This window comes from Zingiber officinale, chromosome 4A (assembly GCF_018446385.1).
Source record: "Zingiber officinale cultivar Zhangliang chromosome 4A, Zo_v1.1, whole genome shotgun sequence".
Taxonomy (NCBI): domain Eukaryota; kingdom Viridiplantae; phylum Streptophyta; class Magnoliopsida; order Zingiberales; family Zingiberaceae; genus Zingiber; species Zingiber officinale.
This window is the reverse complement of record NC_055992.1, coordinates 9,158,857-9,172,780: the sequence shown is the minus strand read 5'-3', so window position 1 is coordinate 9,172,780 and position 13,924 is coordinate 9,158,857. Positions and strand designations below refer to the sequence as shown.

Genomic DNA, 13,924 nt, shown 5'->3' with positions numbered 1-13,924 from the left:
ATTGGTATTAGAGCGGGGTAGCTTTGATTTAGTGCAACCACCAATCAAGCAATTTTTTCATGGTGTTCTCAATTTTTCGGAGTCAATTGGAATTAGTATAGTTGCTACATTCCAATTCTTTATCTATTCGAATCGTTTTTGCTCGAAGTCGGCGCAACACCACTCGAGTTCGTTTTTATTATTTTCATACCGCACTGTTAATCCAGGATCAAGTCCTGGGATGTTGTTTCTCTCGTCTTTTTCTGTGCTAGATCTAAATGGCTTTCCAAAAAGGTTTTAGCACTGTTCGCCCCCTGCTCTTCTCCGGAGACGATTTCGGATATTGGAAGGGCCGGATGGAGGCATATCTCCAGACTCATTTTGAAGTCTGGATGATCGTCAAAACCGGACTCCAACTACCGACTGATGCCACCGGCAAGCTACTACCGTACGAGGACTGGGAACCAACACTCATCAAAAAGGTAGAAGCCAACGCAAAGGCAACCTGCACCCTCCAATGCGGACTGACGAAGGAGGAGCTGAACCGTGCGTGTCGGCCCTTTTTCGAGTGCCAAGGAATTGTGGGAGAAACTCATCGAGCTGCACGAAGGAACCTCCGATACCAAGGTCAGCAAACGGGATTTATTGTTTAATAAATTGTATAATATTAAGTTGCAGGAAGACGAGACGACTACCCAACTCCACGCCTGGATACAACACCTACTCAACGGTCTACACGCAATCGGACAGAAGGTAGAGAACCGGGATATTTTGAGGTATGTCTTAAACGTCTTTCCAAGGAACACCTTGTGGGCATCCATGGTAGATACTTATAAGGTTTCTAAGGACCTTTCTTCCATAAAATTAGATGAGTTATTTGCCGAATTTGAATTACATGAACAGGTTAACTCACGTCCGGCCGAGAAAGGTTTGGCTTTGGTTGCAGGTACAGGTAGAGCGCGCATGACTAAATTAAAGTACAGAATCAAACCAGAGTCAGAAGAAGAAGAACCAGTTTCGGATGACGACGACGATGAAATCAAGACCGAGCTCGTCAACCTGGTGAAGAAACTATACAGAAAAAAGAAAGGGTTCAACAAAAAGGATATCAGAAAAGTCATCCAGTCCAAAGAAGCCCAACCAAGCTCAAAGGTGAAATTCGAGGTAATATGCTATGGATACAATCAGAAGGGGCACATCAAGGCGAACTGTCCGAACCAAAAGGATCAGAAGAAACCGAGAAGGAAGAAGGTTGTAAAGGCGACCTAGGACGAGTCATCCTCGAAAGAATCTGATGACGAAGAACTCGAACAAACGAGTTTTCTCGCGATGACAGCCCGGGACTACATCAAAGAATCCGGAAGCGAGGACGAATCGGAAGCTGAGTCCGAGAGAACCCATGGATCCGTATCCGTTTCCGAAGGGTCTGACTCCGCTGTAAGTATCTCGCGTTTACATAATCTAGTAAATTATTTAATTCAAAAATTAGCAAAATCAAACATTCGGGTCAAGTCACTTCTAAAGGAGGTAGTAGCTCTTAAAGAAGTGACTAACTCCAAACCCTTGCCTGACCGAGTTTAGACTGAAAATTCAACTCAAGTCCAAAAGCTTGAGGAAGAAAACTCTAGTTTGAAAACTTAGATCAAGGATTTGAAGAAGACCTTGGAATGGTTTTCTTTGGGCTCCAAGAACCTTGATCTAATTCTTGGGACCCAAAGAGCCATTTACATATGGATTAGGTTTTAAAACCAAAAAGAAATATCGATCCTATTTATCCCTAATCAACAGAACAAATAATATAATAGTCCAAGCATGGGTACCCAAGTCCAACTTGCTCAATCAAGTTGGACTTGGTCAATATTGGGTTCCCAAGGATCAAGTATATTACCTTGATAGATCATATCGAGGCTATGATCTAGGGGGAGTCAAAAGAAAAACTATATTAATAAACAAATAAATCATTAAAAGAACATAATTATAATTAAAAACTTAAATCTAATCTATAAATTAAATAAAAATATATAAAATTATCAATAATTTAGGTGGAGACTCTAGAATAGCTGGCACCTCCAAAACTAACCTACCCGGTAGGGTAACCCAAACCAAGCTACCCAGCAGGGTAATTAAAACTAATTAGAAAATGAACAAGTTTAACTTGACATATGGTACTGGTGAAATTTTGGATGATAGTACGTTAGAGAAACTTAGTCTATGCATATGTAGGAAGATATGGCTTCGACCTGGTGCATTTGGCTAAGTGGAACTAACCGAAGCTACCTTTATAGATCGTAATCAGTTAGACCAAGGTTTAGTATTAAGTTCAGTGGATAGGACTATTTGGAAAACTTCGAAGGCATGGTTACTTTAATGATGTCCAAGTAACTCACCATAGCCAAGAAGTTTATCCGAAAAATGCCTATTTGTTGAGCCCAAAAGTAAACCTGAATCTAACACAAAGTTAAATCAAATCCTACAATTAAACATAATTAGTCTCACAAAAATTATAGGATCCCCTGATTGAAAATTTTAGATTGGGTGAGATGACTAAGGACAAAATTAAAATTTAAAATTAAATTAAAATTAAAATTAAAATTAAAATTAAAATTAAATTAAACTAATTAAATTAAAATTAAATTAAATTAAATTAAATTTATATTAAATTAAATTAAAATTATATTAAATTCAATTAAAATTAATTTAAATTAAAATTAAAATTAATTATATTAAATTAAAATTAAATCAAAATCAAATTAAACTTATTTTTAAAATGTTTTTTAAAACTTATTTAAAAATGTTTTTAAAACTTATCTAAAAATTGTTTTAAAAACTTATTTAAAAATCTTTTAAAAACTTATCTAAAATTTGTTTTAAAAACTTATTTATAAATGTTTTAAAAACTTATTTAAAAAATATTTTTAAAACTTATTTAAAAAATCTTTTAAAAACTTATTTAAAAATCTTTTAAAAACTTATTTGAAATTTATTTTAAAAACTTATTTAAAAAATCTTTTAAAAACTTATTTAAAAATATTTTAAAAAAATTTGTTTTAAAAACTTATTTAAAAAAACTTTTAAAAACTTATTTAAAAATCTTTTAAAAACTTATTTAAAAATTGTTTTAAAAACTTATTTAAAAAATATTTTAAAAACTTATTTAAATACATTTAAAAACTTATTTAAAATTTTTTAAAAAAACTTATTTAAATTTTTTTTTAAAAACTTATTTAAAAATCTTTTAAAAACTTATTTAAAAATTGTTTTAAAAGCTTATTTAAAAATCTTTTAAAAACTTATTTAAAAATCTTTTAAAAATTTATTTAAAAATATTTTTAAAAACCTTTTTAAAATTTCTTTAAAAAAAAAATCCAACAGGCGCCAAATGAAGGCGCCTCTGCGCTGGAAGAGGCGCCCTCTAGAATCGGCGGGAAAGTTCCCGCCGAAAACAACTAAGGCGCCTCGGACTGGGTCCGAGGCACCCTAAACACTGCGTTGGAGGCGCCTTCAATGTGATTGAAGGCGCCTTCAATACCAAAATAGGCAGCGAACAGAGAGTTTGATGCACATTTCTTGCTCGCTGAAACCAGCGATCCAAGGCGCCTTAACCTCAGATTTCCACCCTTCAACTCCTTCAAATACCCTACAATGCCTCCTAAGTATAATCTAAAATATACTGAATCTTCTTTTACATAACTCTAGTACTTGTTTTGCAAATTTTTATGTATATCGTTAAAATTAGGAAACGACGCAATGTTGCGTCCACTTCGAGTACAACCCCCGCCACTGACGCTAGATTTCCCACTGAGCAGCATAGGCTTAGTTTTTCTCAGCATTCATACTCTGTCATTAAGTGTAGATATCTAAATAGACTCTGTTTTACAACTTACTGTCCGTCCATCATACAAATGATTGCTCACTACCAGTTGGATAAACTGGTTTACTGCAGTCATGCAATAAATAGAGATCTATGTGCCCAGCTTTTCAACAACCTTGAAAGGGTTGACGATTTGGTCTATTCCACCAGAGTTGGTGGAAAGGACATACAGTTTACTCCTTCTCTATTACGCACTAGCTTAGAGCTTAGACAGTCAGCATCCCCCTTCCTGTGCTACCCTAGTAGGGATCTGCCATTTGGCGACCCATACTCCCACATTACTCTAGATACACTCTATGAGTACTTTTTTGGTGGGGAGAGATCACTTGGAGTCTCTGATTTCAGGTCGATGTCTCTCAGGGTGCAGGATTACATCATGTATAAAGTCCTCACTGCATGCATTCTACCCATCACATCTCGGGACGTCCGGAAGATGCGTCCGCCCCACTCTTTCTTTTTGTATGCATTATGTCATCATTTAGATATAGACATTGCATTACATATGTTCTCTAACATAGTTCATGCAGCTAGTCTTGTCACATCCCGAGTAGTTCACATGCCCTGCTCCCATGTGCCGACGTCTATCTTTTTGACGATAGAGGGCATATATGTGACTCGGGGGACAGTCATTCCTCTTACCCGTTATGATGAGTATGGGCTAGGTTCTCTTAGGTTAGCACATATAGATGTCACTGCTCAGGGGGTCCTAGCATGGGTGGGCAGGCCTCCACCAGCCGACCCAGCCGAGGATGAGCTAGTTGCTCTTGCCGAGGGAGGTGGTCTAGCCCCAGATGAGTTCTTTCTACCGCATGAGGGACGAGAGGAGCTATTTGAGTTTACTCATGATTAGTTATTCAGAGAGCCCCTTGATCCATCTCAGCCGTCGACCTCGACACGACCATCCTTATCGATCGAGGACCGACTCACACGTCTCGAGATTTACTCCGCTCAGACACGACGACTTATGCTGGATGAGTTTCGCATGCTTCACACAGAGGTAGCTGTAGGATCGAAAAGAATTTAGATATCTCCACAATAGCATGATATTGTCCACTTTGGGCCTAAGCCCTCATGGTTTTGCTCTTGGGCTCTACCCAAAATGCCTCATGCCAATGGAGATATCTTTTTCTTATAAATCCATGATCTTTTCCATGTGTTTTCAATATGGGACTATGTTTGCAACCTTGCAACCCCAACAATCCCCCCCTCAAACAAAGGACCATGAGCTTCCCACGTCCGATCCTCGACCCACAGGTCTTCCTGCCCCTCGGTCTACTCGACCTACTAGGACTTCCTGCCCCTCGGTCTACCCGACCTACTAGGACTTCCTTGCCTAGCCGCAACTAGGACTTCCTGCCCATCGGTCCACCCGACCTACTAGGACTTCCTGCCTGGTGTCTGGTCCTCTTGATCCGAACATAGGAGCCCCCACTTTCTTTGTTCGAGGTCAATATTGTACTCACATGGTTCAATCAGACCATAGCTCTTGTGCACAGTCAGCGGTTAAACCTTCTGGCAGTCCGGGCTCTGATACCAATTGTTGGATCGAAAAGAATTTAGATATCTCCACAATGACATGATATTGCCCACTTTGGGCCTAAGCCCTCATGGTTTTTCTCTTGGGCTCTACCCAAAAGGCCTCATGCCAATGGAGATATCTTTTTCTTATAAACCCATGATCTTTTCCATGTGTTTTCAATATGGGACTATGTTTGCAACCTTGCAACCCCAACAGTAGCTTCTGGCTTTGCCTCTCTTCGTCAGGGATATACCTGCTCCTGAGCAGCCTATTGCACCACCTCCAGCTGACGACCCTCCAGCTGATGATCCTACTCATTGACACTATCTTTTCATGCGTTGTACTTTGGACTTTGGACACAGACACTTTCATCTGCTATTGTATTATTACCTCATTAAACTTTTGCCAATCGAAGTATAGTTACTCAAACCTAACCTTCTGCTGACTGGTTCTTGTTATATTTAAGTTGCTTAATTCTGCACATATTAGACTATTGCTTTTACTTGTTTTTCAAAATTATAGGAAAAATGATTTTTTAAAAAAAATCCTGATTTTATTAGATTTTCAAAATTTGACTTAGCCTAGGCACTTACCTTTAGATATTATATTCCCCTAGATTTCAGCCAGAGCATCTCACAAACACCCTAGGCTTAACTTGCTTATGTTTGAAAGAAACTTAGAATGACGTTAGATGCATAGGGTACTGCCTGGACTTCAGAATGTTTATTTCTGTGCATCACAGTAAGTCTGGATGTTAAAAACTAAAAATACAGTAATCAAATTAAGTGATCCTAACTTAGTCAAATCTAACTGGATCTTCAACTTAACTTGACTAACCAAGTGAAAGTTGTTACCTTCTAGGTAAGCAGTTAGTAGCTAATGGTTAGACACTTGGCCCAGGGGATTAAATGATTAATTTCAATTTTCAAAATTACTCATACTTGGACTTTAGGACTACTTGAATTTGAATGGATAACCTTAATTAAATTTTTTTTCTCGAGTTAAGCTCCTCCCTCTTTGCAGCTAAACTTTTAACTAAGTCCTTCAAACTAAATATCCTTCAAAACTTATCTTTTCTTAAAAAAAAATTTTCAGTTTAAAATCAAGCTAAAAACTTTTTTCAACTTTAGCCATCTCTTCTGATAACATTTCCAAAGCTATTTTTGCTAAAGCATCTTTTTCGAACTTAGACTAAGTGTTTTTAACTAAGTGTTTTCAAAGGCTCATTAATATGTTAGCTAAGTGACTTCTATAGCTGTTTTCAAATATTTTGAGCAAATGCCTTTAAACTCAAACCTTTAAAACTATCTTAAAAGATCTTATTTGAATCCTTAACATTTACTTAGCTAAATGTTTTACAAAGAATATAAGTATTTTTCTAAATGATTGTGGTTAAGTACTTCTAAATTTAACTAAGGATTTTTCAAAAAGCAAAAAGCTTTTTATCTAAGTATCTTGATTAGCTAAAGTTCCAAAGTTGAAAGAACTTATATTTTTTTTACTTAGCTAAATGTTTTACAAGAACATTTTTTCTAAAATGCTAAGTACTTTTCAAGGCATGACTAAACATGCATTTGCTTTTTCAAAATCTTTTTCAAATCCAAGTACTCTGATTAGTGTTACTTTTCTTGTATTTTGATGTATGGCAAAGGGGGATAGTAGAAAATTCATAAAGAAAATCATAAAGAAAAGAAATTCATAAATTCAAAAATTAAGGGGAAGCATAAAATTCAAAAATTAAGGGGAGCATAAATTCAAAAATTAAGCGCTAGAGGGGGGGTGAATAGCGCTCGTGGCTTTCACTCATTTTGGAATCGTAAAACTCGAGTAATAAACGGAGCGAAAATTAAAAGAGAAATCACACACAAAGACACGAGGAGTTATTTGGTTCGGAGTCTGTGACGACTCCTACTCCAAGGCCCGCGATCGTTGATCGCTTCCGGTGGGCAACAACTATAAGCTCAAAAATTATTACAATCTAAGTACAAAGAGAAATAGTAATTAAATTAATACCGACAATAGAATACTGAAAAACTAAAGCTCCGGGTTGTCGGGATGATGTTGCAGCACTTCGGGATCGTCTCGTTAGCAGCTCGTAGCGTAAGGATTGCTCAGAAGATGTTGTGTTGAGTTGCTGGTCGAGACTCCCTTATAAAGGGTGTTCAAGGCGCCTCCATCAAGCTCCAAGGCACCTTAGAACCTAAGTTTTATCCCGCTTCGATCGTTGTCGATCAAGCTTTGACCGCTGCTCATTATCCACCTGAAGGCGCCTTCAATGCCGCTCCAAGGCGCCTTCGAGCAGTGATCCAAGGCGCCTTCAATGCCGCTCCAAGGCGCCTTCGAGCAGTGATCCAAGGCGCCTTCAGTCCCCATGAAGGCGCCTCCAGCTCCTCTGGACAGCTAGATTCGGCTTGCACCCGAGACGCCTCCAAGCTCCATAGAGGCGCCTCGGACACTGTTCATCTGAGGTGAAAGTTGCTCATTTGTTCCTGCAAAATGTGTTAGTTCCAAACACATACCCTGCAAAACAAAGTTAGCACATAATAGATATGATAAATAAAATATTGATAGTCTCCAGACTATCCTGGGTCTAACTTCGGATTTCCAACCGGAAACCCTAGGTCGACCCGACGCCTACTGTTCCCTCTGCGGGGAACTCACCCTCACCTACTCCTCTCAGGAGAGTTACCTGTTGCCAGTGTGATCCTCCAGATCGACTGGACTTTTGCTCAGTGCTTGATGCTTCCGGACTTTTTGCTGGACGCCCGCTCCCCGACCCGTCCAGTCTTCCACCTGGTTCGCGACACCAGGACTTTCCACCTAGGATTACCACCCCCTAGGACTTTTGCCTGAAGCCCTTGACCCACCAAGACTTTTCACATAGGGTTACCACCCCCTAGGGTTTTCCACCTGCCTAACCTCAGTTAGGACTTTTGCCTAAGTACACTTAGGACTTTCCTGCAAGCTCATTCAAACTTGTTAGATCACAAATTAACCTTAACTTTGAATCCTTTGTCATTATCAAAACACTGGTTCGATCGTCGGATGCTTCCCACACCAACAATCTCCCCCTTTTTGATTATGACAACTTAAATTCAAAGTTAAGTAAAACAAGTATAAGTAAACAAATGTATCAATAAACATAAGCAAGCTTTTTAAGTAAAAAGTTCAAGTAAGAACGTAAGCAAGCTAAATGTATAAGGCACCCCCTTAATAAGAGCTCTTTTTCTCTTATCCTTAATTTGAATTTAGCTTACTCTCCCCCTTTGTCATATATCAAAAACTTTTGCTAAGGGAAATTTGAACTTACATTTTCAGCTTAAAAAGTTATATTTTAAAACACTTTAAAACAATATTTCTTGTAAGTGAAATTTGCTAAGGGAAAACTTGTCTTTGAAATAAATAAATTAAAGCCTAAGAAATATTTTAAGCAAGAAGTTGGTTTTAAGAAAACTGAGTTTAGTAGCTAATTTAGCTAATAAGATTTTTCTTTGAACTGAAACATAGCTAAATTAAGATTACTATTTTGAACAACTCCTTTAACTTAGCCAAATTTTGTGCAAATTTAGGAAAAATTAAAACAAATGATTTTAGAAAAGCAAGTTTTGAAAAAATAGTAAGCTTAAGTTTTGCAATAAAAAATAACTTAGCTAGTTTCATAAGGCTTTGTTGAAAAATATTTCGTTAAAAAAAAAAATTTAAAGCCATTTTTAAAAAACATTACTTTCGCAAAGCTTTTTTGAATAATTTTTAAAAGTTTTTAAAAAATAAACTGAGACTTTTTGTAAAATGCTTGAACAGAATATTTTTGAAAATTGTTAGTTAAGTTGGAGAAAAAAAATCTTTTGATTTGACTTAGTTAAAAGATGACTATGGAAGTTGTAATAAAGAATTTTAAATTAACGGTAAAGGAGGAGCAATTAATTAAGAACCTAATGTCCAAGCATGAGTCAAGTTAAATGGATTTCAAATTAACCAATTTCCTTTAGTGAGGTATTAGAGCCCTAAAGTGCAAGCATGAGTTAACTTGAAATTTTAATATCCTTAACCAACTGTCTAACCTTTAGTTACTGGCTGCATACCTAGAGGGCACTAGTTTTCACTTAGTTAGTCAAGTTAAGTTAGTAATCCAGTTAGATTTGACTATGGCTGGATTATTTAACTTGATTAATGTAAAGTTAGTTTTTAACGTCCAGACTCACTATGATGCACAGAAATAAGCATTCTGGAGTTTAGGCTGTACCCTATGCATCTTACACCGTTCTAAGTTTCTTTCAAACACAAATAAGTTATGCCTAGTGTGTTTGTGAGATGCTCTGGCTGAAACTAGGGGAACATGATTTCTAGGGGGAATTTCCTAGGCTAAGTCCAAATTTTGAAAAACTAATAAGATTGAGATTTTGAAAACATTATTTTTCCTAGAATTTTAAAAGATGATTTTAAGATTAAGCAATTTTGAACACTAACAATTAAAAAAAAAATTGAAATTAGATGTAAGAAGTTGGTTTGAAAGTCAAGATCTATTCTACCCAACACATTCCTATTTGTCTTCTAAGTGCACTGAACTCGAGTTCAGGTAAAGGTTTTATGAAAATGTCAGCTAGGTTTGATTTGGACTCAACATAGTTAAGTACAATTTCACCTCTAGTTACATGATCCCTTACAAAATGGTGTTTTACCTTTATGTGTTTAGTCCTAGAGTGGTGAATTAGATTTTTGGTCAGATTAATTGAACTTATATTATCAATTAAAATTTTTGTATTTTTATATTCTAGTTGATAGTCTTTTAGTGTATGCATCATCCACAAAAGTTGAGAAGCACATTCTCCTAGGGCTATGTATTCAACTTCAGTAGTGGATAAAGCAACGCAGTGTTGTTTTCTGCTTGACCAACTTACTAGGCACTGACCTAGAATTTGGCAGCTACCACTTGTGTTTTTTCTATCTAGTTTGCACCCAGCATAGCCTAAATCAGAATAGCCAAAAAGGTCAAAGGTACAAGTTCTAGGGTACCAGAGTCCTACATTTAGGGTGCCCTTAATGTACCTAAGTATTCTTTTAGCATATGTTAGATGTGACTCTTTTGCACAGGATTGATATTTTGTGCACATACCTACTGTAAATAGTATATCGGGTTGACTTGCAGTTAGGTAGAGTAAGCTACCTATTACACTTCTATAGTGTTTTGGATCTACTGATTTTCCTTCAGGGTCAGAATCAATATTGATATTAGTTGCCATTGGTGTATTTATAATTTTTGAATTTTCCATGCCAAATTTTTTAATTAGTTCTTTAGCATATTTAGTTTGATAAATATAGATTCCATCTTTGGTTTATTTAATTTGTAAGCTTAAGAAAAAATTAAGTTGCCCCACTAAACTCATTTCAAATTCATTTTCCATTAATTTAACAAATTCTTTTAAAAGTTTAGTATTCGTTGAGCCAAAAATTATACCATCAACATAGATTTGGGCTATGAAGATTTCTTTCTCTAAGGTTTTGACAAATAAGGTCTGATCTATTTGACCTTGGTTAAAGCCCTTGGATATTAGGTAATTGGATAACCGTTCATACCATGCCCTATGTGCTTGTTTTAGGCCATATAAGGCCTTTTTCAGTTTGAATACATGGTTTGGTTTGTCTACGTCCTCAAATCTGGGGGGTTGGCTTACATAGACCTCTTCCTTAATGAACTCATTTAAGAAGGCTGACTTGACATCCATTTGGTATAACCTAAATCCTTTATGTGCTGCATATGCCAACAACATCCTAATGGATTCAAGTATGGCTACTGGTGCATAGGTTTCGTCATAGTCTAAACCTTCAACTTGGCTAAACCCTTTGGCTACTAGTCTGACCTTATTTCTTATTATATCACCCTGATCATTCAATTTGTTCCTAAATACCCATTTGGTGTCAATTATAGACTTATCTAAGGGTTTAGGTACAAGTTCTCAGACTTGGTTTATATCAAATTGGGCTAACTCTTCCTGTATAGCAATGATCCAATCTGGGTCAGGTAGAGCTTCTTCTATAGTCTTAGGCTCAATTTTAGAAATAAGTGCAATCTGACTCAGGTTTCTATAAGAAGCTCTAGTTCTAACGCCTAGATTTGGGTCACCCAAAATTTGGTCAGGTGGGTGAGAAGTACTTATTCTGGTTGGTCTTATATTTGAGTCAGTAGTTGGTTCCTCAGGTCTAGTGTTATGTTGAATTTCTTTATATTCTATAATTCTTGGGTTAATGTCAATATTTTTATTTATATTAGGTAGGTTATTTTCTTCATCAAAGATTGCATTAGTTGTTTCTTCAACTTGTAGGGTATTTTGGTTATAGACTCTATAAGTCCTACTGGTTGTGGAGTACCCTAAGAATATTCCTTGGACTGATTTGGGTGTGAATTTTCCTAAATACATTTTAGTGTTTAAAATGTGAACTTTACATCCAAACACTTTTAAATAGTTCAAGTTGGGAATTTTATTATAATATATTTCATAGGGGGGTTTATAGTGTAATTTGTTAATAAGAATTTGATTTTAAATGTAGTTTGCTGTATTTATTGCTTCGGCCCAGCATTGATGATTTAAATTGTACTCATTTAGCATGGTTCTGGCGGCCTCTTGTAGGGTTCTATTTTTGCATTCCATCAAACCGTTCTGTTAGGGAGTTCTAGGACATGAAAATTCGTGTTTGTATCCATTAATTTTACAAAATTAGGTAAACCTATGATTTTCAAATTCACCTCCATGATCACTCCTTATTCTTTTGATTTTGGTATTTTTTTCATTTTCTATTAACTTGCAAAAATTATTAAAAGCTTCAAATGTTTCATCTTTTATTTTTAGAAATTTTACCCAAGTGTACCTAGAGTAATCATCAATTATTACTAAGCAGTACTGATTCTTACTTAGTGACTTGGCTCCATGTGAGTCAAATAGGTCTAAATGTAGGAGCTCAATTAAGAAGTCAGTTCTATCTAGGTTGGTTGACTTGTGAGTTGATTTGGTTTGCTTACCTTGTTGGTAAGTCTGGCAAATTATATTTTCTAGGTTCTTTAATTTGGATAGCCCTCTAACTAAGCCATTTTGACTCATTTTGAAATGAGTTTGACATGGGTGTGACCCAGTCTTCTATGCCATAGGTTGGTTTCTTCTTGTTGTGTCAAAAGATACTTTTTTGAGGATATGCCAGTTCGGAGTTCTGCGTCGGCTCATCTCTGACAATGGAAGGCAATTCGTCAGACAACGACTCAGGGAATGGTGTGAAGGTTACGGGATTCAGCAGGCCTTCACCTCTGTAGCATATCCACATAGCAACGGACAAGCTGAAGTCGTCAATCGGGAAATTTTACGAATTCTTCGAGCTCGGCTCGACCACGTTGGAGGCAGTTGGGCAGATGAGCAGTCGGGCATGCTATGGGATATCCGCACGACTCCAAAGGAGGGGACAGGAGTGACACCATTCCACTTGGTCTATGGAGGCGAAGCAGTTGTCCCTGTTGAAGTCGGAGTTGAATCCGACCGGGTGCAGCAATATAACGAGGACAACGCCGAGTGAAGACTCCTGGAGATGGATTTGGTGGACGAGGTGTGCGTAAAAGCAGCCGTTCGGCTAACGGCCTACCGGCAGAGGATGCGCCAAAATTATAACCGATGAGTAATACCTAGATCTTTTCAGGTCGGTGACTTCGTATGGAAGAAAGTGAAGTTGGTCGGCGATGTCACTAAGCTAGAGGCTCCTTGAGCAAGACCCTTCAAGATCATGGAAAAGCTCCGATTGGGCGCTTATTACCTAGAGGATAAGGAAGGGCGGAGGTTAGAGCGACCATGGAGTGCAAACCACCTACAGTCGTATCGAGCTGGATGAAAGGTGCGCTGATGTAACTACCATGTAATACTCCTTTTTTATGCATCCTTCGGCTGCAGGATCAAATCAAAACCAAGGATTCACGAAGCTATTGCCGAGCGGCTAGTCCACGTTGAAGACCGTCGAGTGGCGATGTTAAACCCTAGAGTCAATGAGACGATTATAAAAATCCCGCTCGGAAGACCGTCGAGCGGTGATGTTAAACCCTAGAGTCGACGCGGCGACTATAAAAATCCTGCTCGGAAGACCGTCGAGCGGCGACGTTAAACCCCAGAGTCGACACGGGGACTATAAAAATCCTGCACAGAAGACCATCGAGCAGCGACGTTAAACCCCAGGGTCAGAGCGACGACCATAAATACCGCGCGCTGAAGACCATCGAGCGGCGACGTTAAACCCTAGAGTCAAACAAAGACTATAAACATCTGTTATGAAGATCGTCGAGCGGCGACGTTAAACCCCAGGGTCGGAACAACGACCATAAATACCCGCGCTGAAGACCGTCGAGCGGCAACGTTAAATCCTAGAGTCAAACGACGACTATAAACATCCGCGCTGAAGACCGTCGAGTGGCGACGTTAAACCCTAGAGTCGAACGCGACTATAGACATCCGTTCTGAAAATCGTCGAGCGGCGACGTTAAACCCCAGAGTCGAAGCGACGACTATAAAAACCCCGCTCAGAAGACC

At 37.8% G+C, this 13,924-nt stretch overlaps 1 protein-coding gene across 1 annotated transcript; it reads left to right on the top strand.

Annotated features, from left to right (window-relative positions):
• The first annotated feature begins 942 nt into the window (after positions 1-942).
• Positions 943-12,926, top strand: LOC121972224. The gene is made up of 2 exons (XM_042523918.1): positions 943-1,143; positions 12,561-12,926. The coding sequence occupies exons 1-2, from the start codon at positions 943-945 to the stop codon at positions 12,924-12,926; spliced, it is 567 nt and encodes a 188-aa protein (XP_042379852.1).
• Positions 12,927-13,924: the final 998 nt, after the last annotated feature.